A 24242-nucleotide genomic window follows, 5' to 3' on the forward strand; every position below is an offset into this window, starting at 1 on the left:
TTAGCTCTTGGTTCCGATTCAGACTCACCCTAACTGGTAGAGCTTGACCAATTTGCCTAATGAATTTTGTAAAGGAGAGGCTCTCAGGTGGTGATCTGTGTCTAGGTGGTGGAGAAGATGGGTCTGAGGAGATTCCATAGGATTCCGGAGCCAAAAGTTCTGGGTCAGAATAATTTTGACTTGAAAGCTCCGAATCAAATTCTTCAATGACTGGAGTTTGTCTAGATTGGCTTTTAGAAGAAGGATGTCGCTGAGATGAATGTCGACTAAGGTGTCGGGGCGAAGGTCAAGAGGAACTTCTCTCTCTGATGCTGATCAGACGTCGATCGGGGGGTGGGGTGCCTTCAGTGTCAGGATGATCTGGACCTGAATGTATGATGGAGAGGAGGCATGATCTGGTATCAGATGGCCTTGTTGAGCAAGGCTTGGACTGGGTTGGTACCAGAGTCAAGGTTGGAGTTTGGGCCGAATGCGTTTGTAGCATAACTGCTAACTCCTTCTGAAGCAGCTCCCTTAATTAGTCCTGGATGGACTTCACTGCTGCCGAGGATGTCATCGGTACAGTCGGTGCTGCAGGGTGTCAGACATTGGTGACCTCAATAAGAAGGCACGCCTCTATGGAGACACCAATGACAAGGATGGAGAGAGAGACTGCTTGCATTGATGTTTCCCTAGCAACAGCAGCAGATGAATCCAGAGACCAATGGGAATAGCCCACATCTACCAGCAGGCGGAGATAGAGAAACTGATTAACAGGTGGTCCTATTGGCTGGCACTCCTCCTGTCTCATCAGTATGCTCTATCTCCCAGCAGGGGAAAGTCGCTGTTCCACTAGCTCCTGGAATCTGGCTGTGGCTGGATAAATATTTTCTCCTGTTGAGGTTTGCTCTTCAGTGAGGCAGCAATTATATTGCTCCTGTTGAGGTTTGCTCTTCAGTGAGGCAGCAATTATATTTCTCCTGTTGAGGTTTCCCTCTTCAGTGAGACAGGGGTGTCCGGCTGGACGGTGCCGGCTTTAGAGGTTACACTTGGGCCCCCCCTTGTCCCTGCCTCACCCTCCCTCCAGTGATAGAGGGGTTAGCTGGGTCTCTAATTTTTCTTCTTTCCCTTGAAAAAAAAAAAAAAAAGAAAGAGACCATTTTCTATTTGCAGTTATGCATTCTCAGGGGTGCTCAACCAGTGTCTGCCGGTGTCTATCAGTCCTGTAAGCCTGGTTGTGAGTATCCCTTTGTTGCATTGCCCTGCGGGTTATATTATTTTGCGGTTGTCTTGGACCTACGGGTTTTGTGTTGGTTTTGTGCTTGTTCTGGAGTACCTGCAGCTGTGCGGTCGCGTGCCTTCCAACTAGCTTTCCTCATCTTCTATGCCTTGTTAGGGCAGTGAACACTGTGCAGTGTGGGGAGTTTTTCATTTGCAATGTGTGCTTTTTTTCAGTTCAGGTCTTCTGTTTGGTGTCTTGGGCACTGTTGTTCAAATCGGTGTTTTCCCGCGCGCGGGAGCCATGAGCTTGCTTTTGTGCGTGGGCGGGAGAGACCTGACTTTTGCAGCCTGTTCGCTGGGGCTGTCCTGTGCGCAGTGGGTGCCGCAGTGGTGTTCAAGCCTCCGAGTGAGTCGCGCTTGTGGAGTCGGTGCCTTTCAGCGAGCGGGTGGCTCGCGCTTCTGCTCCGACGCTGGCGGCGGAGCCACTGCGTTATTGGTGCCTGTTTTCAGCTGCGGCCTTATCTCTGCGCCTCCCCAGTCTCCCGGTTCTGGTCTTGACTGTGTTGGGGGTTGCAGGTACAGTTGCTGTTCACGTGGCGGTGGGACTCTCTCCCGAAGTGCTTCTTTGGGGTCTGGGAGCCATCCTGCCTTGCCTGAGGACGCTGGAGAGGGAGTCCATTCGGCAATTGGCCCCTTGGTTACAACTTGTCACGGCGCTGGGTCAGCAGGAGGTGCTTTGCCGCTGGGACGGTCAGTGGCGGGGGAGGGATACCCGGTCTTGGTTCGGATCTCTCCTCCTGCATCCCGGGGTCCCGGTATGGTAAGAGTTCTGCCTGTTGGCTGTTGCCTCTTATTTGCGCTTTGGGGTCGCGCTGCTGGTATCAGGTGGTGCTTTTACAATATTTCCTTGTCATATGTATGTCTATTATATTGCTGGAGAGTTTAAGTGATTTTGTACACTTACTGCTGATAATACAAGGGATATAGAATTTACAAAAAAAAAAAAGAACAAAATAACATAACAATAAACTGCCTTGTACTGGTGTGCTGAGTTTCCTGTTGGGGCTACGCGCTCTTAGTAATGTGGGGTTACCTGGTGGCACCTTCACTTTTCAAGCGGGCAGGACTAGGTTTTGTTTCTATCTGGATCAACGCAGGGTCCTGTGTTTTTCGGGATGCTCAACAGCCTTGTGCGGCTATCGTCTTTCCTGACGTATGTTAATCAGCTCCCCTATTTCTTTTTTTTTCCCCTCTTCGCATTGTTATGCGCGGGGTCGTTCCCTGTAGCCATGTGATGAACAGCTCTCTGAGAGGGGAGACAGGGCTGTTTGTCAGTTTGCATCATCCCTGCAGTGTATTTTGGACAGGGTGTTTTCTCTTTCTGCCTGCCAGGTACATGTCTTTCGCTGAGGGGCACTGAACTCAGTTTTGGGGCGGCAGTGCTAGGTGCCCTGGCGGAACTTATCCGCTTATGGTAGGGGGAATACCTTTCTTCCTTTCCTGTGCTTTTCATGTTCCTCCGCTATTGCACAGGCCTTTCCGGCGTTCCCCTATTTCATGGTAAAGGCTACTCCGCTCCAATTCTTTCTGTATCCAAGCGGCGTGCAGTCTCTCTTTTCCAATCTGGCCCCTAATTGGGACGGTCTAGTGGCCTTGCTGGTATATATTGTGTCCGATATATCTCCATTGGATTGATAGCGCCTCACTCTGGACAACCTGTCATTGCAGCGGTGTCCTGGATGAACGCTTTTCCGGTTTCTCTTCCAGTCATTTGTTAAATTGATCTAGCAATTCCTGATTGACCCTCCCTGATCCCGCCGCATACCTCTTTTACCCATGTATTCTCCATGGCAGTGCCAAGGCACCATCTTGTTGTAATCCACCTAGACTTAGAGGTATTGGCGGGATAGACGGCATCAATTTAATGATATTATATGGGGGGGTGGCAATCATGGATTCAATACCTTGGCAGTTAGTTGCTTATCTCTCTTTGGGCAGCGCTTTCGATTTTGGCACGTGCCATTTCTCCTATCCAAGGTTCAAGAAAATTTTAGAAAATGTGGCCAGAGGTACTGTTTTGGCGCTACCAGGTGATTCACCTAATTTCTTCTTGACTGAATGCTGGATTCGGACGTCTTTCAGTCGGGCCATTTGACTGACACGAACAGGGTGATTTCTTTCCTCAGTTCTTTGGACGTGAATCTTCGAAATTTGCACAGCGCTCTTTTCTCCTGTACTATTTATAGGTATGTCGAGGAGATGGGTTTTTTTTTTGTTCCTATGGGAGAAACATGTGTTCTTCCCAGAAACTTGGGCAATGGGTCACAGTCTCAGGTTTGCAGGCTTCTTTGGTCTCCATGACTCAGAGTATGGAATTCTCTTGTTGACCGCACTGGGAACTTCGGCTTGCTTTCCCATTATAACGCTACAGCAGTCGCCCTTGTTCTGGTGGTGCTCAGTTTCTCAGGGCTCCGATTAGTTGATAAGCTCCTCATGCATCGCTCTGTATGTTTTGGTGGCTCAGCGAGATTTCTCTTTTAAAAGGCATGCCTCGGTCTTTGCTGGACTAGCTCATGGCCCCATACATCCTGGGCTGTTGAGTTGGGGGGACTCGGTGCCTTCCATCCTCAGCTCCAGGAGTCTGGTCTTCAGGATCGACTCCGTACTTGTTCATTCTTCTACTCTTAAGCGTGGTCAGGCTACCTTTCTGGAGCTTCAGACCCTTCTTCCGGAATGCCGCTGAGGGCCTTTCAGTTGGTATTTTGATGGGGGTATTTCTCTTCAGCTTGGGCAGTAGGTGCTGTACTCCATTGCCGGGTACAGTTGTTATTCTACTTCGATGGGTAGACCCTCATCTTCCTCTTCTGTTGGCAGATCATTTTAGGAGTCAAGAAAAGAGTTTGGATTGACTTTCTCTCCGTGCAACCTGACCATGACCCATTTCTTGTATGTTACAGTGTTCAGCCTGTGTACGCTCTAGCAAGTGTGCACGTTAGTGATAGTGAAATCTTCTACGTCCTGGATATTGGGAATTTTGGCTCAGGCGTTCCAGCTCTTTTTATGGACGTGAGATCTCCTGGTACTAGACCTCTTGGTCTCGTCTCACGATTCAATACTTCCTAGCACAGGGAGTGGGAGTTAGAGGGGGGAAACAGCGTGGCTTCTTTCTCACCTCTGGTTTCTCTTTTTCAGTGTTTTCCCCTGGCTGATGATGGCTTGGATTTGCCATCTGCAGCTTGCTTTCCGGGCACTGTATTTGTAGAATTCTGGCTTGGCTACGCCATCCTTGCTATGCGGATCGGATGACTCTTTCGACAGCTGGACTATGACGTTTCCTGGTATCTCCGGATTTGCTCACCTAGGGTCCGATCGACATGGATATTCGTACTACTTTGGTATTACGACCTTGCTTTTGAGAAGTCCTGACTGACGTGTAAGGGTTATGCGCTGCGGGTTGTTTCTTCCCTTATCCTGGCACTAGAGACGTCTTCACCTGTGGATTCTGCTTCCTTTTGGATACTTCTCAACTTTGCACCCTTACATTGTTGCTTTTTGGCACAGGGGTATTGCCAAGGGCTTAGCGTTCCATTCCCTTCAACTTCAAGTGTTATTCTTAGCTGGTTACCGGGGCTAGGTATATTGCTCTTCGATTACTTCTCAGCTTCATGTAGTTCCGTTCCTAAACGGAGCATGGTATATTTGTACACCTCTTAAAAGCCCTGTCTGGAGTGCAATCTTCCGGTACTTCTTCGCAGTTTCCCGTAGGCGTCATTTCCTCCTTGTGCCGTTGACCACGGGGTTTCTTGTGGCTTTGGTTTCGGCTCTGCAGTTTTCCGGGTTGCAGGCCTTGTTCAGCGGGGATTCTTATTTCTGATTTCCATTATCTGGAGTATCAGTTCAGTCGGTACCACAATTCTTTCTAGGGGGTGTCATCCTTTCTTTTATGACTAGCTCACTTTTCCTTCCTTCTTCCTGGGAGGAGAAATAGGGAGTCGTGCTTTTATTCATTGCATTTTTTTGATAGTGCATAGCTTTCTTCGAGAGCAAGGTTTCTAATGCCTTTTGGTTGTTTAGATCACCTGTTTTTGTATTATTCACGGGACGCCTCGATTTTCTGGCGGCGTCCAAAGCCGCCATCGCTCGATGGGTCCAGGAGGACATTCTGCTTACTTGATGGCAGGAAAGCGATTGGCGAACGAACTTCATGACAATTCCGCCAGTGCGATGGCCACTTCTTGGACTCGATCCAGAGGTTTTTTTCCTTGGAGGAGTTTTGTCTCGTGGCTGCTTGGTCTTCCGAGAGTGTTGTTTCTCAGCATTTCTGGTTGGATGTGGGGACACATGCGGTAGATGTGTTTAGTGCTTTGGTTGTTGCGGAGGCAGCGATTGCTTCCCACCCAGATTGAGGATTGCTTTGCTACATCCCATTGGTCTCTAGATTCATCTGCTGCTGTTGCTAGGGAAGGAAAAATTATGTTCTTACCTGTTAATTTTCTTTCCCTTAGACGCAGCAGATGAATCCAGAGCCCCACCCTTTCTGGTATTGTCTGTCGGGTTTTTTCTTGTGCAACTTTCACGGTTTGTTGTGGTTGATAGTGGTATTCTGTATCATTGCCTTTTGCGATTTGTTCTGGGAAAGAAGTTTTTTACATGCTATGCCTATTGCAGGTTACGTGTGCTTGGGCAAGGAGCTATACTGATGAGACAGGAGGAGTGCCAGCCAATAGGACCACCTGTTAATCAGTTTCTCTATCTCCGCCTGCTGGTAGATGTGGGCTATCCCCATTGGTCTCTGGATTCATCTGCTGCGTCTAAGGGAAAGAAAATTAACAGGTAAGAACATAATTTTTCCTTGGCATGCATCGACTGACACTGAGGTATGATGAGGGGAGGAGGAATGAGAGTGCTTCTTAGTCTTTTTAGCAGACGAGGTAGATGGTGTTACTGAGGAAGCTGACACCAAGTGAGGTACTGAAGACGTTATCGACATTGATGCTGCCGGGGATTGATGTTTATTCAAATCAGATGCAGTGGACGTTGTTGCAGAAGTTGACTTTTCTGGAGCTTTGAGCAGCAAAAACAAGAGTCCACCCGGTGCTCAGGAGCAAGGCACTGAAGACACGAATTGTGCAGATCAGTGATTGAGGTGGTTTTGTTGCACCAAGTACACTTCTTGAAGCTGCTAGAAGGCTTTGACATCGATGGAAAAACTGCCGCTGAAAGATCAAAAGACTCAATTATTCTGGGGTTTGATTGAATGTTTGACCAAAAAAGGCTCAATGTAATCAGCCTGAGAACAGGTTGAGGGAGGGCCAGAGGCCCAAAAAATGAAAACAAAAAAAATGAGAAATTTAAAATAGGGTAATGAAAAAACAAAGAAAACAAGAAAAAGTGAATGAGAAGGCATTAAAAATGTAGAAAAGGCACTTTTGGAGAGACTCCCAAAATACTCAACTTCTTAGCTCCCTGAAGTGTAAGAACTGATGGTCCTGCGAGCCAACATTGGTGGTCTCGAGACTTCTAAAGAAGTTGAAGTGACAGTCTACTTTTGTACTGTCTGTACTGGGAATCTGTGGATAACGTTACCCATCTGTAAGAATATGCTGCCTGCTTGTCCTGGGATAATTTTTTTTTTTTACTCAAAGAATAGTTAAGCTCTGGAAGTTGTTGCAAGAGGAAGGAGGTGGTTACAGCAATTAGTTTATCTAGGTTTAATAAAGGTTTGGACAAGTTCTTGGAGAAAAAGTCCATAATCTGCTATTGAGATAGACATGGAAAAAGCCACTGCTTGCCCTGGATCTGTAGCAAGGTATGTTGCTACTATTTTGGGTTTCTGCTAGGTGTTTGTGACCCAGATTGGCTACTATTGAAAACAGAAGACTGGACTAGATGGACCATTGATCTGATCCAATATGGCTGTTCTTATGTTAAGAAATCAATTTGGCTATGTATATGTAGGTAGACAGTAGAAAGGGTTAAGACCAAAATATTTTTTTTAAAAAGAAAACCAACAAGGTAGGCGGGTGAACATATTTTTATTATAATAAACAAGAGTGGTAAAAAGAGCCACTGGAATGAAACCAGGTTTCAAGTACATGTTCATCAAACCTGAAGTAATATACATATTCCTCATTATAATGCATCTGCCCTTGAACACTTTACATGGCTGTTCCTTTCATCAGCTTCAGTAAAATGCTGCTTTAAAAGAAGTACCCAATCAATCACAAATGACTTTAGGGGACACAGGTGGGATACCATTACAAATTTTACACAGTATTTCAAAGCATATATACAAATATAAATATACAGTGGTAATTGAATCACATTATCAACATGAATTAATTTTATTATGGCCAAAAAAGTTCATGAAAATTCACAGTTAATATCTTGCAAATACTGTACAGATGCAGTAGTCATATTGCACAGAATGAAATTGTGAATGCTAAACAGTGTATGGACAGTACTATTTATGTCCTTTTCAAGGTCATAATAGGCATTACTTTGTCCGGTATAGAATGGTAGCGTGCACCAAAGTAAACAGTTACACTCACAAAAACATTTCCATTGTAATAGCAATAAAAGCTGTTAACTTATCTTTAAACCAATTAAAACACAACAGTGTTCTTAGTAGTTAAGATAAAAACACGTATTTGTTCACAGAAATTATCTTTTTAGTGTTCCTCTTTTTCTTTTCCTTTCTTTTCTTTTTCATCCTGTAAGGCAGACCCAAGTTTTTTGATGAGGACAGAAAGAACCTTGTCCATTGGGTCCATAACTCCACGCTGAAGCCATTTGGGGATAGTAGTCCTTGCATGATGAAATCCAAGCTTCTGAAGTATGTAATCGACTCCAACTGGATCAATCTTTCTTCCTGTCCAAGAAATGAGTCTAGTGAAAGAAAACACAAATTTACAGATACATAAACTTGAAAATATCAACAGGCATTAAAGGTCTACAAAGTCAATATCTCCTGTTGTTTATTCATAAATTACCCCCAAACTGCTTCAGAAATATTCAGATTTTCTCCAGTTTTAAGTCCTAGTTTTTGTAAAAAAATCATTAAAGAAATAAAAAAAAACCCAAGTTGGTATTTTTCAATTGAGGGATAGATTAGCTTATAGTCTCGTTCATTCTCCAAACCTCCAACCATTGTTCCCTCTCTCTCATTTATACTGATAAATGCTTGATAAAAATTTAGATGTCGCACCCCTCCCCTTTCAGAATTTCAACTCAATGTTATTAATAAGGGACAGAAAGGCAGTGCTATGCATTTGAATGAAATATTGATACTAAAAAGATGCTTTCTCTGCAAAGTTTTTCTTCCCTAGTAACCCTTTAATTGACAGATGGTGAAATGGCTGCTTTATGTAACTTGATGTTGACAGAGAGCAACAGTGCCAAGGTAACAGGCATTTGGAGATGAAGATCTCCCCTATGAGCCATAAAAGACACATGTCGTTTCTAAGCAACAAGGCCAAATAAAGGGTTAAATTAGGACACACTAACTCAAGAACCTTCTGATCAGTTTATCTTGTCTCCTGATTCTTCCCTTGAAATCCCAACCTGCCATACCATATTTCCCCAACAATAGGCTGCGGCTTATATGAGCGACGTCATCCACGGAGTCCGAATGCGGACAGCTTCGCAAACAGACTTGTAGAACCTGAGATGGATAACCTGGACATACAGATGGATCAACTGGATATACTGGCCTCACTTGTGTATGCTGGACTCTACAGACCTATATTTTCTCATTGCCAGGCCCAGCTTGTACCTTGCTGTCTGTACACATGTATCCTTTGAAATGCTAACCCAGCTGGCCTTTGTGCTGCAAAGTTCCTGTCTCCATTCCCTGCTGGGAGGATATTTCTCCAAGGTTCTGCTGAACTGTTATCAGTGCTGTATGACTTCACATATGCCAGGCACCCTGGAAAGCCATAAAACATTTATAACGAGCAAGGATCCCTGCAGGACGATGTGGGTGTAGAGAGATGAGAGAACTTTGTACCAAAACATTTGCTGCCTGTATGGGAACCAAGCACAGCTGGGGTGATGGAGGTCACCCTTGCCAACTTTCAGCATACAAGGACGCCATCCTGAAGATGTACAGCGGTATAAAACCATAAATTAGCCTCTGCAAGGTGATAAGGATCGCAGAGCTAGAGGAAGAAAGTTCACCAAGAATTCTCTGTTTCTGCTCGGACCCTCCTCCCGGGGAGGGGGGGGGGGGAGTGAGAGAGGCATGACTGGGGGGAGGAATAGTTAGGTATACATTTTTGTGCCAATAGGGAATTACATGACCAGAATTCGGGGATGTGCTGCTTTTTGGAACGAAGGAAAAATTTCTCTGTATAAAAAACACGTGCATCACAGGTAGAGCCAGAGAGATTCACTTACTTATGCTACGGGGAACTTCTAGCCCCTTGCTAAGCATATGGGTGCAAGTTCTTATCTCCATTGCATATTCTGAACTAACAATATATTTTTCTGCTATGCCTTTGCTGCTGTAATTTTGTAAGTTTTTATACTAACAATAAACAAATATTGTCTGTTTTTGGAACATACAATGCTGTCTCTTCATTTTAATGAGGTAAACAAAGCAGCCTTTACTTCAGTGGTAACTGCCCGACGTGATCATGCTTGGGTTTCACGCGCTTGCGTGATTAACGGATTTTATTTTTTAGGTGTTCTGGTGAACTCCAAAGAAAAACACGTTCAGAGGGCATATTTCGCCTTGGCGCTGGACGGATGGTGCTCCTGTGTGAGAGTGAGGGGTTTTGGGGGGGGCAGTTGTGGCAGGGACTGGGGGGCCACATCGTGGTCCACTTTTTGTGCCATAATTGGACTCCAAAATCCACAAAATATATTTCTAGTCACACAGAAATTAATACTGTACGGAATTAATACTGTACAAACTGTAAGTACAATCTTTTATTTTAATTTTTATATATTAAGACATCAGGCTAGTGATAGGGAAAGACAGTTGACATTGTACATTTGTATATATACTGTATATATATATATATATATATATATATATATTAGGGGAAAGAATAGGGTTGAGTCAAGATCTGGATTGAGATTTTTCTGTGAGCACTCTGCAATTGTGTGTGTATGAGACGTGCCAGGGGCACGAAGCGAGAGAGAGTCCTTATTTGCGTTTCCATTGTCCTGCGAAGGGCATGGTTTCTGTTAAATGTGGGTGGCTCAAGGGGACAGAATGAGGAGTAAAGCAGAAGTGAGAGACCTCCCCCAGACAGCAATCCTCTGGAAAAGCCCTTAGAGAGGATCCTGCAGTGATAATGACAGTGTGTCCAGTATTATAGGAAGTACATGAAATTACTAGGAGAATTGCATGTAACACTTAGGAAGCTAGAAATGTTTCCTGTTGAAAAACAAAGGGGATTGCTAAGAGGTGAACATCTATAGCATTAGGGAATGTGCCGTTGTGTATATGTATGTTAATATAAAAAAAAAAAAGATTAAAAAATTAGAGAGTACTAAGGGTTTATAGAGTGTTGGATGTTGGGTTGGGATTGTTGTGTTTTTTGAAGAGTATGGTTTTAATTTCTTTCTTGAAGGTTTTGTAATCTGTGGATGAAGATAACAGAGTAGTGAGTTGTTTGTCCAACTTAGCTGCTTTGGAGGCTATTAGGTTGTCATAAAGTTTTTTTCGTTTGACATCTTTGGATGATGGGTGAGTGAATAGTGAGTGGGATCTCCTGTGTCTGGTTGAGGAGGATTGATTGAGTCTGTTATTCCAGTAAGTTGGGCTTTCTCCGTTGAGAGCCTTGTAAAGTAAGCAGTAGAATTTGAAGTTCACTCTCGCTTCTATTGGAAGCCAATGCGAGTCATGGTATGCTTCTGTGATATGGTCATATTTTTTTAGTGAATAGACAAGTCTCAAGGCTGTATTCTGCACTAATGTAATGTAATGTAATTAGATTTTGGCAAAGGGACGGATTACTTTTTCCGGTATAGAGCTTAGAAGAACAGACAGTACAGGAGGTTGAGGAATTTTAAAATATAATCTATGAAGGTTGATGGAGCCATTATAATTAAGCCAAGATACTGAGGAGTACAGGGAGTTACTTCACAGATCATTACAGGCTTCCTGTACTGAAAAGCAAAAGTAGTTTGTATACTTTGGAAAATTGTGGAGCAATAGGAGTTAGGGAAAATTGTTTTCTTTCTGGTGTATTTTTCATTAAGCTGCCCATTAGCCTTATATTGTACACTGCTTAGAAACCTGATTAAACGGTTTAAAAAGTCTTTTAATGAACTTGAAACTTGATTAATGGGTTTTAAAGAGTTTGTATGAGCCAAAATTCCAGATGTGTCACTGTGGAAATAGCCTGTTTGAACTAAGGACATGGAGATCTTTGTAATACGGTGCTTTAATGAGTAAAACAGGGTTCAACGTAATTAGCAACCAGACAACTGTTTTTGTATGTGCAATCTATTTGCCTATGTCATAAATCCTTAGGAGTCTTATCTTGCTTCCTGTTTTACGCTAGAGAATGCGAGAAAGAGTGGGGAAAAGAGGAAAAATAAAGTTCATGTTTAAATATTAGCGAGTTGAGGAATTTTACAAATATAATGGCTTGCAATGTGAGCATATATGGACCCAGAGGGGCTCATATAACTGCTCTGATTACACTTTGCTGGCAGTATGTAGTCTCTGACTTTCTATGCATGCAGTTAAAATTTGATTTCGATGTAGCAGGACAACAAAAGATTATGTAGTCTGAATATATATTGTTTTAAATGCCTCTGATTAGACTTGTAGTTGAGTGTGCTGTAGCCCAGGAGAGCTTTGCGTGTTTGAGTGATCCCTGCTGTGTTGAGAACAATAGAGGTACTTCAACTTTTTCTGCTGTTTGCCTGAAAGCGATCGGTTTGCATGGGAAATTGGTTAGACCTGGCTGCAAGTTTATTGCAAGTTATGCTTGGAATGCATATATTTCTCTTGTTCCCTTATTTTTTAAAGTTATAAGAGGGGACAGAAAATGAATGTAGGTCTAGAAAGAATTAAGAATGTGGGTTTCAGATAGATGAGAGAGAATTAGGAAAGTGTTTTTTAGACAAATAAAAGATTATGAAGATGAGATTGGTGGTTTAATATTTGTCAAATGAGCAAGGCACCACAGTTGGATAGTAAGAGTGGTGGAATTTTGCCATAAGTGAATGGACAAAAGAAGTTTGAACAGCTGGACGGACGAGTTCTAACACTGAATTGTTAGCAGCATAGTAAGGAGATGTTTCAAAGCAGGACGTTAGTGGGAGAGTGCCTGCTATTTAGGCAGCCTGCTTATAAAGAACGTATAGGCATGTTTATGAAGGTTTTGTGAGATGTGTCAAGGAAGGATGTGTTATGGCATGTATTTAGTAGTGGAAGAATAGTTTTTTGCTTCCAAAAAAAACCATACCAGTTCTAAATATGAATTTTTGTGCCCTTGCATGTATTACCTGATTAGGGATGAATCACTTTTTAAATATACTTTAAACTTAAACTGGGGAATTATAACAATAATAGTCTCCCTTGCTTTCCAGTATTGTGTTTTTATACTTGTGTCTTTATTAGGTCTGTCGTATCTCATGTTTTGGAATATGAATTTTTTGTTCCCATGCATGTTTGTATAAGGTGGTGTTATCAATCAAATTCTAAATACAATTGGAAAAAGAAATAAATTTAAAATAAACTTGGTAGTTAAAATTCCAGAGGAAGGGGATAGTTATTATGTAAGGACAGTGCAGACTGAAGAAGCCACATCTAGCCTGCCCCTAAACTCTGCACAGCAGTGCCCACTCCTCAGAGTGTAGCGGGACCCAGGTGGCAGACAAGGGTTCCAGGTCAGTCTGAAGGGAACATGGCTAAGTGACCTTAGGGGTGGTGTCAAGTTGAAATGTCTCTTCTTTGTCTTGGCAGTCATTTGGCATACATACAGAGCTGTTCTGGACCCGTTTTTGGCACACAGACTTTTGCTGCACCAGAGGAGGAAAAAGTTATGCTTTAACCTTAAAATGACCTTGCACTTAAGATTTAACATGTTTCTTTTTTTCCCCCCCCCCTTAGAATTGACATTGCAATACTTCAGAATACCTCTATATTTAACATTATACACTGTATCTTGTTTTAACTAGTAAGTTCTGCTTATTTTTAAAGATTGAAGCATAACCTAGCAGTTGCGTCCCTGTCTGCATTCTGAATGAAATAGGCAGGGCAACGAGTCAGAGTGATCAAATTCTTACGTTCTCTCTTTCAGAAGTTCCAGTAACCATTTAGATGCCTTTTATGATTATGTGATTATGATGCCATGTGTTATCTATCTATCTATATATATATAAATTTCCTTTGCTAATGTGTGCACACAAATATGGTAGTGCTATGATGGATGCTTGTTTTTGTACAACTGTGCATTTATCTGCAGATCTAAGTTCAGCTCTGAATCATTGACAGATGGAAGAACAGTTCCAAGCCTGAAACTTTGTGTTTTCTATGTTTGTTTGTGCCCTGTAATCTTTGTGTTGTCTGTCTGTTTGGTTTGTGGGGTACCCCGGGGAAGCCAAATATACCATTGGCCATTTTTGGAGATTTTTCTCCCCATTTTTTGCAGGCACATATTCTCACAACCCATCCACCTCTCCTGGTTGGCTTCTCTGCTAGCTATCTGAACTTAGGAGAGACACGCCCTGCACTGGGCGGGAAGGCACTCGCGTGTGGCAGTTGCAAACTTTCTAAAGTTCTACAAGCAAGTCTGCTTGCGAAGCAGCTGTCTGCATCCGGGCTTTGTGGATGACGTCACCCACATGTGAGAATATCTGCCTGCTGTCCCTGGATAACACCTGTTACGGTATGTAACTGTGCTTTATGCAAACCTGCGTAAAGGATGTGGCTTGCACAGTGAAGGGGAAGGGAGATCGAGTCGTCCTCCTTCACTGCACCGGAGGAGCATCGCGTTCGGCGGTTTGCCCCGCCCCCAGCAGCCACTTCGGCACCTGGCCTGCCTTCCCAGCCCTCTTAAGGGCTTTGCAGACCGGGCCTTTTCTTGCCCCCAGCACAGTGAAGGGGAAGGGAGATCGAGTCGTCCCCCTTCACTGCACCAGAGGAGCATCGCGTTTGGCGGTTTGCCCCGTACTGTAGCACTCCAGCACTCTGCACTCTAGCTTACATACCCCGTGTCTGTATCCGCCCTTAGCCCACCCACCTTACCCTTTATTCTCCTCTTTCTTCCACTTCCCAGGCCTGCTGCTTCTACCTAGCCACCCCTCCCTAAGATTCTCCCCTAGCCCTCTTCTTCCCCCAACACCCCTCAATCTCCCCCTTGCGAACCCAGTTTTGGTCTCCCTTCACACTAGCCTCTCAGATTGCCCCCCCCCCCTCGGAATCTTTCTCCCCCCTCCCGACCAGGCCAACATTTCCAACATGTCCAGCATCACTCATAATCTTCCCGCCTTTCTCCTCCTCTATTTGCTTAGCACAAGAGGCTGGATTACAAATGTTCTAGCATTTGAACCTATTTCAACCTACACCACTTGGACTAGAATCCCCGGTCCTGACAAATTCCTCCGCCCTCATCGACTTATACACGATTGCACAGAAGCAGGTCCTTTCCCAATTCCTGTGATCAATACCACCCACCACCCTCCTAGACCAACTCCTAAAAGAAAACGATCCCTAAAATATCTGCAACGTACGATACCCTCCTGCCCCCCACAACAAACCATTCTTCCTTGTGCCTACTTGAACATCCGCTCAGTCAGAAATAAGACCCAGCTCATCAAAGACTGGCTGGAAGAAACTCGCTTAGACATTGTCCTGCTAACCGAAACATGGCTCATTTCCGACCAGGACCCCATCATTGGGGACATTCTCCCTCCACACTACAAAATTATCACCCTCTCAAGAAACTCAAAAAGAGGAGGTGGCCTCGCTATCATTCTCCATAATCACCTGCACTTCCATGTCCTAGACTCTAAATCAACCAAAGACCTAGAAATCCTCACCTGCAAAATTTCCAAAACAGACTGTTTAGATAACCTAATCGTCACGCTATTCTATATACCCCCTAATAAATGGAATCAAGCAAAAGATGATTTCTACGAGCACCTTCTCACGAACTCGTCAGTAGGTACCTACAATCTCTTAGCAGGAGACATCAACCTACACCTAGAACAGAAAGAGAACTCAAATGTCGCAGACCTTCTCTCCTTCCTCACGACACTAGGCTTCTCCAATCCCCCCCAAACCACAACCCATAACAAAGGCCACCACCTCGACCTCATCACCTTTCTCTCCAATACCAACACCACTCCCAATATAAGTCTCTTAGACCAAACCTGGTCAAATACCCCCTGGTCTGACCACCTCTTGTGCAATTTTGAACTAGCCTGGCACAAAAAACTACCTGATAAAAAGCCTATCCCCATCCATACAAAGCAATTCATCTGGACAAGAGAACATCTTAATCCGGCAGACTTCTGGTCACACTACACTCTTATCTCCGACTCCGACGTAGACCCCAACTTCCACCTAAATTGGGAAAAATTTAGCGACCAGGTTCTTAACACCACTGTCCCTCTTAAACTTCGCTCGAAAACTCTTCACCCCTCAAACAGCTGGTTTGACGCGGACCTCCTGACCATAAAACGAGAAGTCCGGAAACTTGAAAGAATCTGGCGTAAATCAGGGACTGATTTAGACAGACTTACCTGGCGACTGAAAGTCAAAGAATACAAAAAACAGATCATCGATAAGCGCAGTAAACACTACTCCCAACTAATAAACTCCCCTTCTCTAAACAGCAAAGCACTTTTTAGACTAGTTAACTCCCTATTCGACATAGACTCTCACAAACGCTCCACCTCCGACCTCCCTCCCTCCGCAATCACTCTAGCCGACCACTTCGCGAACAAAATCCACACCCTAAAACGGTCTCTTTCAGCTCACAGCCCCGATCCCCCACTCAACCTACGCGCAGCGGATACAGAAGGTTCAATAGCCGACATGTCCTGGACCTCCTTTGTAAATCCTGACTGGAATCTATTCCTCGAACTTTATTCTAAATACGCCAATTCCAACTGCCTATTAGACACTTGTCCTCCCACCATCATGAAATGCGCCCCCCCATCATTCAAAGCTGAACTCTTCAATTGGATATCTCTATGCCTGTCCTCTGGACACTTCCCGTCCGAACTTGGCCACATCCTCATTTCCCCTATCCCTAAACAACCCAAGGAGCCAATCTCTTCCATCACCAACTACAGACCCATCGCCAACATACCACTCTTCCAAAAACTCATGGAAGGTCTTGTCAACAACAACCTTACGAATTACCTTGACAAGTTCAATATTCTTCATGACTCCCAGTCCGGTTTCCGCCCAAATCATAGCACTGAAACCGTCCTAGCTGCCCTGACAAATTACCTCCTCCACCTATTCTCACTGGGTAAAAGCGCCCTGATACTTCAATTCGATCTGAGTAGTGCCTTCGACCTGGTCGACCACGACATTATGCTCAACTGCCTTGACTCCATCGGCATCTCCGGACAGGTAATAGATTGGTTCACAGGCTTCCTAACCAACCGTACCTACCAGGTCCACAGTAATGGAGCCTTCTCCCACCACTGGCGTAACCCTTGTGGAGTCCCACAAGGCTCTCCCCTATCCCCCTCCCTATTCAATATTTACTTGACCCCTCTGGCACGAAGCCTAGAAAACTCTAACCTAAAATCGTTCATATATGCAGATGACATCACCATCATTGTTCCCATTACCTCACTCACTCTAGAAACGGAAAAACTCATCGCATCTATCCTCACCAAGTTAGAACTGTGGACCTCAAAACTCAAATTAAAATTGAACTCTGAAAAAAACCAAAATCTTCCTAGCGAGTCCCAACCACAAATTAACAAACACTTCCCTCAGACTGAATGGGCTAGATTACCCTATCTTACCCACCATAAAAATCCTTGGAGTCATCCTAGACCGCACCCTAACCTTCGATGACCATACCAGTGCCCAGGTGAAAAAATGTTTCTGTACCCTCTGGAAACTGCGCACCATCAAACGCTACTTCGACCACCAAGCCTTCCGTCTACTCGTTCAATCTCTGGTATTAAGCATATTAGACTACTGCAACATTATTTACCTGGGATCCTATAAAAATACCATCAAACGTCTTAGAACAGTCCAAAATGCGGCCGTCCGCCTCATCTATGATCTCAAAAAATACGACCATGTTAGCCCCTACTACACCAAACTCCATTGGCTTCCAGTAGAGGCAAGGATCATCTTTAAGTTCGCCTGCCTCTGTTTCAAAACTCTAACAGGATCTTCCCCAATCTACTTGTCTGAGCACCTTGAAATAGCAGGCCCCTCCCGCACACGAAACGCCCACCTATTCACCTTTCCCTCCCTAAAAGGCTGCCTCTACAAGAGATTCATTGATAGAACCCTAGCATTCCAAGCGGGCAAATGGAACAATTGCCTTACCGCCCTCATCTCCAACTCCCCACCCTACCACCTGTTCAGGAAGTCACTAAAAACCTACCTCTTCGACAAATTCCGCTAACGCTGCCTTCCCTCCTTCCCTGCACCCTCCTGACCTCGACATCCCTCCATTCCCTCTGACTACGCCCCCCTCCCAAGCCACTTTGGCCTCTCTTTCTCAATCTCTGTTTTATCTAACTGCCCTGCCTTTTCATTGCCTCACATTCAACATCACTGTAAATGTACCACCGCTATAACATGTAACATCGCTGTATACGTACAGTCTCTTCTTTAGTATATGCCTTTTTAATACTGCTATTTATGTAACACCTCTGTAAATGTAACAACACTGTAATATGTATCATCGCTGTAAATGTACAGTCTCTTCTATTGTTAACCGCATTGAACTTCCATGGTATTGCGGTATACAAGAATAAAGTTATTATTATTATTATTATTATTGCTTAAATGGGGCGCCCTATCTATGAACATCGACACTTAAGTTTCTCCTGTATCTTTTAAAATCATCCCCCCCGGTACCTTTTTTAAAATCCTGGCTCGCTCCTGTCTCTCCCTCACTGGACAGCTGCCTCCTTCAATCTCGAAGCCAGCAGCATAGAGCAGGATCAAGCTTTCTCGCTCCAGCCTGGCCCCACACCGCTTCCTGAATGGCTCCTTACCCCGCACCTCCCCTCTTCACTGAAGCGGGTCATGGTCAGATGGGCCTCCGCGCATGTGTGACATCATCGCATCGACGACCGCACACTTCCGGGTGCCTTCCAGCTGGGGCACTGGGTTTAATGTGCTGCCGGCCGGAAAGTTTGCGAGACGCTGCACTATATAGTTTGATGAATGCTGTTATCAAGGGCCTATATTTTAGCACTGAACACAAGTAAAATGGTACTCTATAGTGTCCGTAATTTGAATACGATGTGCTTCAATCAAAGTAGTAGGCTTGCTCTTTTGCTATAATGTCAATCAGGTAAAGCAGTCATTATTTTCATAGGCAGTACATGCTACAGAAGGTATTCTATATACTTGCTAGTAAACTGAATAAAAATGCATAGTTTGGCATGCATATACCATTACCTAAGTGTTGGCTCCAGATGCCAAGTATTGCACACAAATTCTCTCCAGTCCACAGTAGTATAAGTGATACTTTCTTCTTTTTCTTTTCCTGTGGCACTCGCATCAACCACAACAATTGGACTTTTCTGACCAGAACGAGTAGCAAAAAGTCGAGGCAGAAAGATTGCTACAAACAAACAAAACAAAACACAATACAGTATTTTAAAAGCAGCAATACCTTCTGATGATCAATGTTAATAAATTTAAATATTCTCATTTCATAGCATTTCCATTCTGTTTTTCATAAAGTTGAAGGTGGTGCCTGAGTGGTTTGGAAAACTCACGCACATCTCCTTGAGTAAACCGGTATGTTGGTATAGTAAAAATACACTGCAGTCTGATAAAAATCCATCTGCCAAAATTCATAGACAATGCTTTTGGTCAACCATCTCAGGATCAGATTTAGAGCTTTAGGTTGATGATGCAAAGGAAAATGACTATCAAATATTTACTCCAAAGGAATGACGGGTACAATCAGTACTAATTTCCCAACATATACCAATACTTTCCTCACCATTAAGAAACTATACACAAGCTAACAACTGCAAAGCTTTATAAGAATTGGTAGTTTGTGAGTGGCATAATCAGCAGGCAATTCCATATTGAGCTGCTGTCAGCAGAATTAGCAGCAAGTGCTCGTAGTATGAGTACTTGAGGCATAAGTTCACCATCATTAACATTTCTATAATTATCCTTTCAAGCTGATTGAATGGCATAGCTTTTTATTATGGTTTGATTCATTAAGACACCAGGTTATACATTGGATGCTCAATTTATGCAAAGAAAAATACAGTGGTACCTCGGTTTATGAGCGCACCGGTTTGCGAGTGTTTTGCAAGATGAGCAAAACATTTGCAAAATCGGCGCCTCGGAAACTGAGCTGCTTTGATTTGCGAGCGCCCCCCCCTTGCGAACCGGCACCCTCCCCCCCGCCGCCATCGTGCCCCCCCCACCGCCATCGGGCACCCCCCGCCGCGACCTGAGCTCCCCCCAACCCACTCAAACCCTCTTCTTACTTTGCTGTAGCCTCCGCAGCGGCACCGGCACCAGCATGTCCTGTGCGTGGTGCCGGTGCCTGAAGATCTGCTTCCTGTGCTGGGCCTTGAGCATGTGCGCATGCTCAAGGCCTGAGAGTTCACGTCGAACGTGAACTCTCAAGGCCCAGCACAGGAAGCAGATCTTCAGGCACCGGCACTACGCACAGGACATGCTGGTGCCACTGCGGAGGCTACAGCAAAGTAAGAAGAGGGTTTGGGTGGGTTGGGGGGACCTCAGGTCGCGGCGGGGGGGTGCTCGATGGCGGCGGGGGGGTGCGGATCGCGGGGGGGAAGGGTGCCGGTTCGTGTGGAGGGCCTTCGGGGGGAGCAATGCCTGTTCTCGGGGGGGGGGGGGGAACCTATCAAAGCGAGTTTCCATTATTTCCTATGGGGAAACTCGCTTTGATAAACGAGCATTTTGGATTACGAGCATGCTCCTGGAACGGATTATGCTCGTAATCCAAGGTACCACTGTATACTGATTAGACATGATATGAGTGGAAATTGAGATAAGTTCACCGATGAAACTGCATATATCTAAGGTTCAATGGCATTATTCTTTATAATGATCGGTTTACCTAAATCTTTGTATATGAGGTGAAAGAATCTATAAGATGTTACCACTCCTCCTGCTGGATACTCCCTCACAATGTCAGAGCTACCTTAACATAGGTAGCTCCTCCCTAGGAGGAAGTGACATGGAAAAGAGAAATCAGGAAAGCAGCTACCAAGATGTATAAGAAGCAGGGCTAGAACTAGGTTAGAAGGAAGAGGTGATTCCTGTATGCACCTGGACAACACAGTCTAGAGACTCTGCTTGGCTGAAGTAAGCCAACCTTTTCCTTTGCTGAATTACCTACGAGTCTCATTATGAGGTCAAACTGGGACCAGCACTTCTTACCTGACTCAGGCCTAGATTCTGAAAAAGTTGTGTTAAAAACAGATGGCTGTTGTAGCGATTTTAAAAAAAGCAAGCCATTAAAGTCCTAGATTTCAAACGTACGGACTTTAATGCAATGGGAAAGTACCTGAAGAAAGAGCTGTTAGGATCAGAGGACATAACAGAAGTGGAAAGACAGTGGTCTAAGCTGAAAGGAGCGATAAAAATGGCTACGGACCTTTATGTGAAGAAAATCAATAAAAACAAGAGAAAAAGGAAGCCGATATGGTTCTCCAACCTAGTGGCTGAGAAAATAAAGGCGAAAGAGTTGGCGTTCATGAAATATTAAAAAACCCAAGAAGAGGAGAGCAGAAAGGACTACAGGGTGAAACTGAAAGAAGCCAAGAGAGAGATACATTTGGCGAAGACACAGGCGGAAGAACAAATGGCTAAAAATGTAAGAAAGGGAGATAAAAATTTTTTCAGATATATTAGTGAAAGGAGGAAGATAAAAAATGGAATTGCTAGGCTAAAAGATGCTGGGAACAAATATATGGAGAGTGATGAGGAGAAAGCAAATGTGCTAAACAAATACTTCTGTTCTGTGTTCACAGAAGAAAATCCTGGAGAAGGACCGAGATTGTCTGGCTAAGTTACACGAGAAAATGGAGTAGATTCTGCGCCGTTCACGGAGGAGGGTGTTTATGAGCAACTTGAAAAACTGAAGGTGGACAAAGCGATGGGACCAGACGGGATCCATCCCAGGATACTAAGGGAGCTCAGAGAGGTTCTGGCGAGTCCTATTAAAGACTTGTTCAACAAATCTCTGGATACGGGAGTGATTCCTGGGGATTGGAGGAGAGCGGATGTGGTCCCTATTCATAAAAGTGGTCACAGGGATGAAGCAGGAAACTACAGGCCGATGAGCCTCACTTCAGTTGTTGGAAAAATAATGGAAGTGTTGCTGAAAGAAAGGATAGTGTACTTCCTTGAATCTAATGGGTTACAGGATCCGAGGCAACATGGCTTTACAAAAGGTAAATCGTGCCAAACGAACCTGATTGAATTTTTTGATTGGGTGACCAGAGAGCTGGATCGAGGACATATGCTAGATGTAATTTACTTGGATTTCAGCAAAGCCTTTGATACAGTTCCTCATAGGAGGCTGTTGAACAAACTTGAAGGGCTGAAGTTAGGACCCAAAGTGGTGAACTGGGTCAGAAACTGGCTGTCAGACAGACGCCAGAGGGTGGTGGTTAATGGAAGTCGCTCGAAGGAAGGAAAGGTGACTAGTGGAGTCCCTCAGGGTTCGGTGCTGGGGCCAATCCTGTTCAATATGTTTGTGAGTGACATTGCTGAAGGGTTAGAAGGAAAAGTGTGCCTTTTTGCAAATGATACCAAGATTTGTAACAGAGTAGACACCAAAGAGGGAGTGGAAAATATGAAAAAGGATCTGCAAAAGTTAGAGGAATGGTCTAATGCCTGGCAACTAAAATTCAATGCAAAGAAAAGCAGAGTAATGCATTTGGGGATTAATAATAGGAAGGAACCGTATATGCTGGGAGGAGAGAAGCTGATATGCACGGACGGGGAGAGGGACCTTGGGGTTATAGTGTCCGAAGATCTAAAGGCAAAAAAACAGTGTGACAAGGCAGTGGCTGCTGCCAGAAGGATGCTGGGCTGTATAAAGAGAGGCGTAGTCAGTAGAAGGAAGAAGGTGTTGATGCCCCTGTACAGGTCATTGGTGAGGCCCCACTTGGAGTATTGTGTTAAGTTTTGGAGACCGTATCTGGCGAAAGACGTAAGAAGACTTGAGGCGATCCAGAGGAGGGCGACGAAAATGATAGGAGGCTTGCGCCAGAAGACGTATGAGGAGAGACTGGAAGCCCTGAATATGTATACCCTAGGAAAGGAGAGACAGGGGAGATATGATTCAGACGTTCAAATACTTGAAGGGTATTAACGTAGAACAAAATCTTTTCCAGAGAAAGGAAAATGGTAAAACCAGAGGACATAATTTGATGTTGAGGGGTGGTAGATTCAGGGGCAATGTTAGGAAATTCTACTTTACGGAGAGGGTAGTGGATGCCTGGAATGCGCTCCCGAGAGAGGTGGTGGAGAGTAAAAACTGTGACTGAGTTCAAAGAAGCGTGGGATGAACACAGAAGATTTAGAATCAGAAAATAATATTAAATATTGAACTAGGCCAGTTACTGGGCAGACTTGCACGGTCTGTGTCTGTGTATGGCAGTATGGTGGAGGATGGGCAGGGGAGGGCTTCAATGGCTGGGAGGGTGTAGATGGGCTGGAGTAAGTCTTAACAGAGATTTCGGCAGTTGGAACCCAAGCACAGTACCGGGTAAAGCTTTGGATTCTTGCCCAGAAATAGCTAAGAAGAAAAAATTTTAAAAAATAAAAAAAAATTTAAATTGAATCAGGTTGGGCAGACTGGATGGACCATTCGGGTCTTTATCTGCTGTCATCTACTATGTTACATTCTCCAAAAAACGTTCATGCAAATGAGGTTGGCTGAGAGTAGCGAAGATTCACTAAATTTGCATGGGCCCATCACTGATGATAGCAAAGGGCACATTCTGAGGAAGAATCAGGAATAAGACCTGCAGAATAAATACAACCCCCTAACAAGAAATCGAGCTGCCAAAGTCGAGTTTATTTGAGATTTGATAAAATCGCTTTTTTTTCATAGATTACAAAGTGATGAACAATAAAAAAAAATAAAATAAAATAGGGGAGACTAACAACTTTTAGGGGAATCAGATGTACTATTGACGAGAGGGAGATGGAGGGAGGAACTACAACTTGGTATAGGAAAGAGAACAAAGAAGGGCTAAAACAGATGGATATTTGTTTGATCAATGCTTGCCTGCTTCGAGTGGAAGTGTTGAATGGACTCCAGAATCAAATTAATTAAAAGCATCCCTGTATAGGTAGTTTATAATTTTGATTTGAACTTTTCAAGGGTTTTTTCTTCCCTTACCAGGGCTAGTAATAGGTTCCAGATTTGGGGAGCAGTAACTGAGAAAAGTGTGTTTTGCCTAGTGTTTCTAGTTCGTAGGGGTGGAATTAAGAGAAGATTTTTATCCTGAGATCATAAGGTACGGAAGGGATTATATGGGATAATGACACTGTCTAGGAATAGCAGAGCTTTGAATAGTAGGAGAGCCAATTAAATAGTACATGTACTGGGATTGAAGAGGCGTGGTCTGGGTCGCTGCCACTTTGCAGCAGCAAATGCTTCAGGCAAGTTTAAGATCTAATGTATCCGGGGAGGGGCCTTAGGCTGTGATTGGCCCAGATGCTTAAGGCACCTCCCATAAGAGAGGCCTTAAACAACCTGGGCCAATCAGAGCCTCAGGCTTCTATCCGGTGCATCCCAGGATGCACTGGGGATGAGAAGGTCCGCCATTTTGTAGAGGTAGGCCTGCTGGCCAAAGGGAGTGGGCATCCCTCTGGCCAGCCATCTAAGTAAGATAAGAGGGATAGG

The 24242-nt window shown here is 44.3% G+C and overlaps 1 protein-coding gene across 9 annotated transcripts in view; it reads right to left on the bottom strand.

Moving 5' to 3' along the window:
* Window positions 1-7216: 7216 nt before the first annotated feature.
* Window positions 7217-24242, bottom strand: part of KIAA1109 (KIAA1109 ortholog) — a 908505-nt gene continuing 891479 nt past the window's right edge. For all 9 annotated transcript variants that reach the window (XM_033938537.1, XM_033938601.1, XM_033938589.1 and 6 more), the window contains 2 exons: window positions 18782-18947; window positions 7217-8088 (listed from right to left, as the gene is read on the bottom strand). In XM_033938537.1, the coding sequence (XP_033794428.1) occupies window positions 7872-8088; window positions 18782-18947 (383 nt within the window). In that variant the 3' untranslated portion in view covers window positions 7217-7871. The remainder of the gene's footprint in view (window positions 8089-18781; window positions 18948-24242) is intronic.

The sequence above is a fragment of the Geotrypetes seraphini genome, chromosome 1 (genome assembly GCF_902459505.1).
Source record: "Geotrypetes seraphini chromosome 1, aGeoSer1.1, whole genome shotgun sequence".
Taxonomy (NCBI): Eukaryota; Metazoa; Chordata; class Amphibia; order Gymnophiona; family Dermophiidae; genus Geotrypetes; species Geotrypetes seraphini.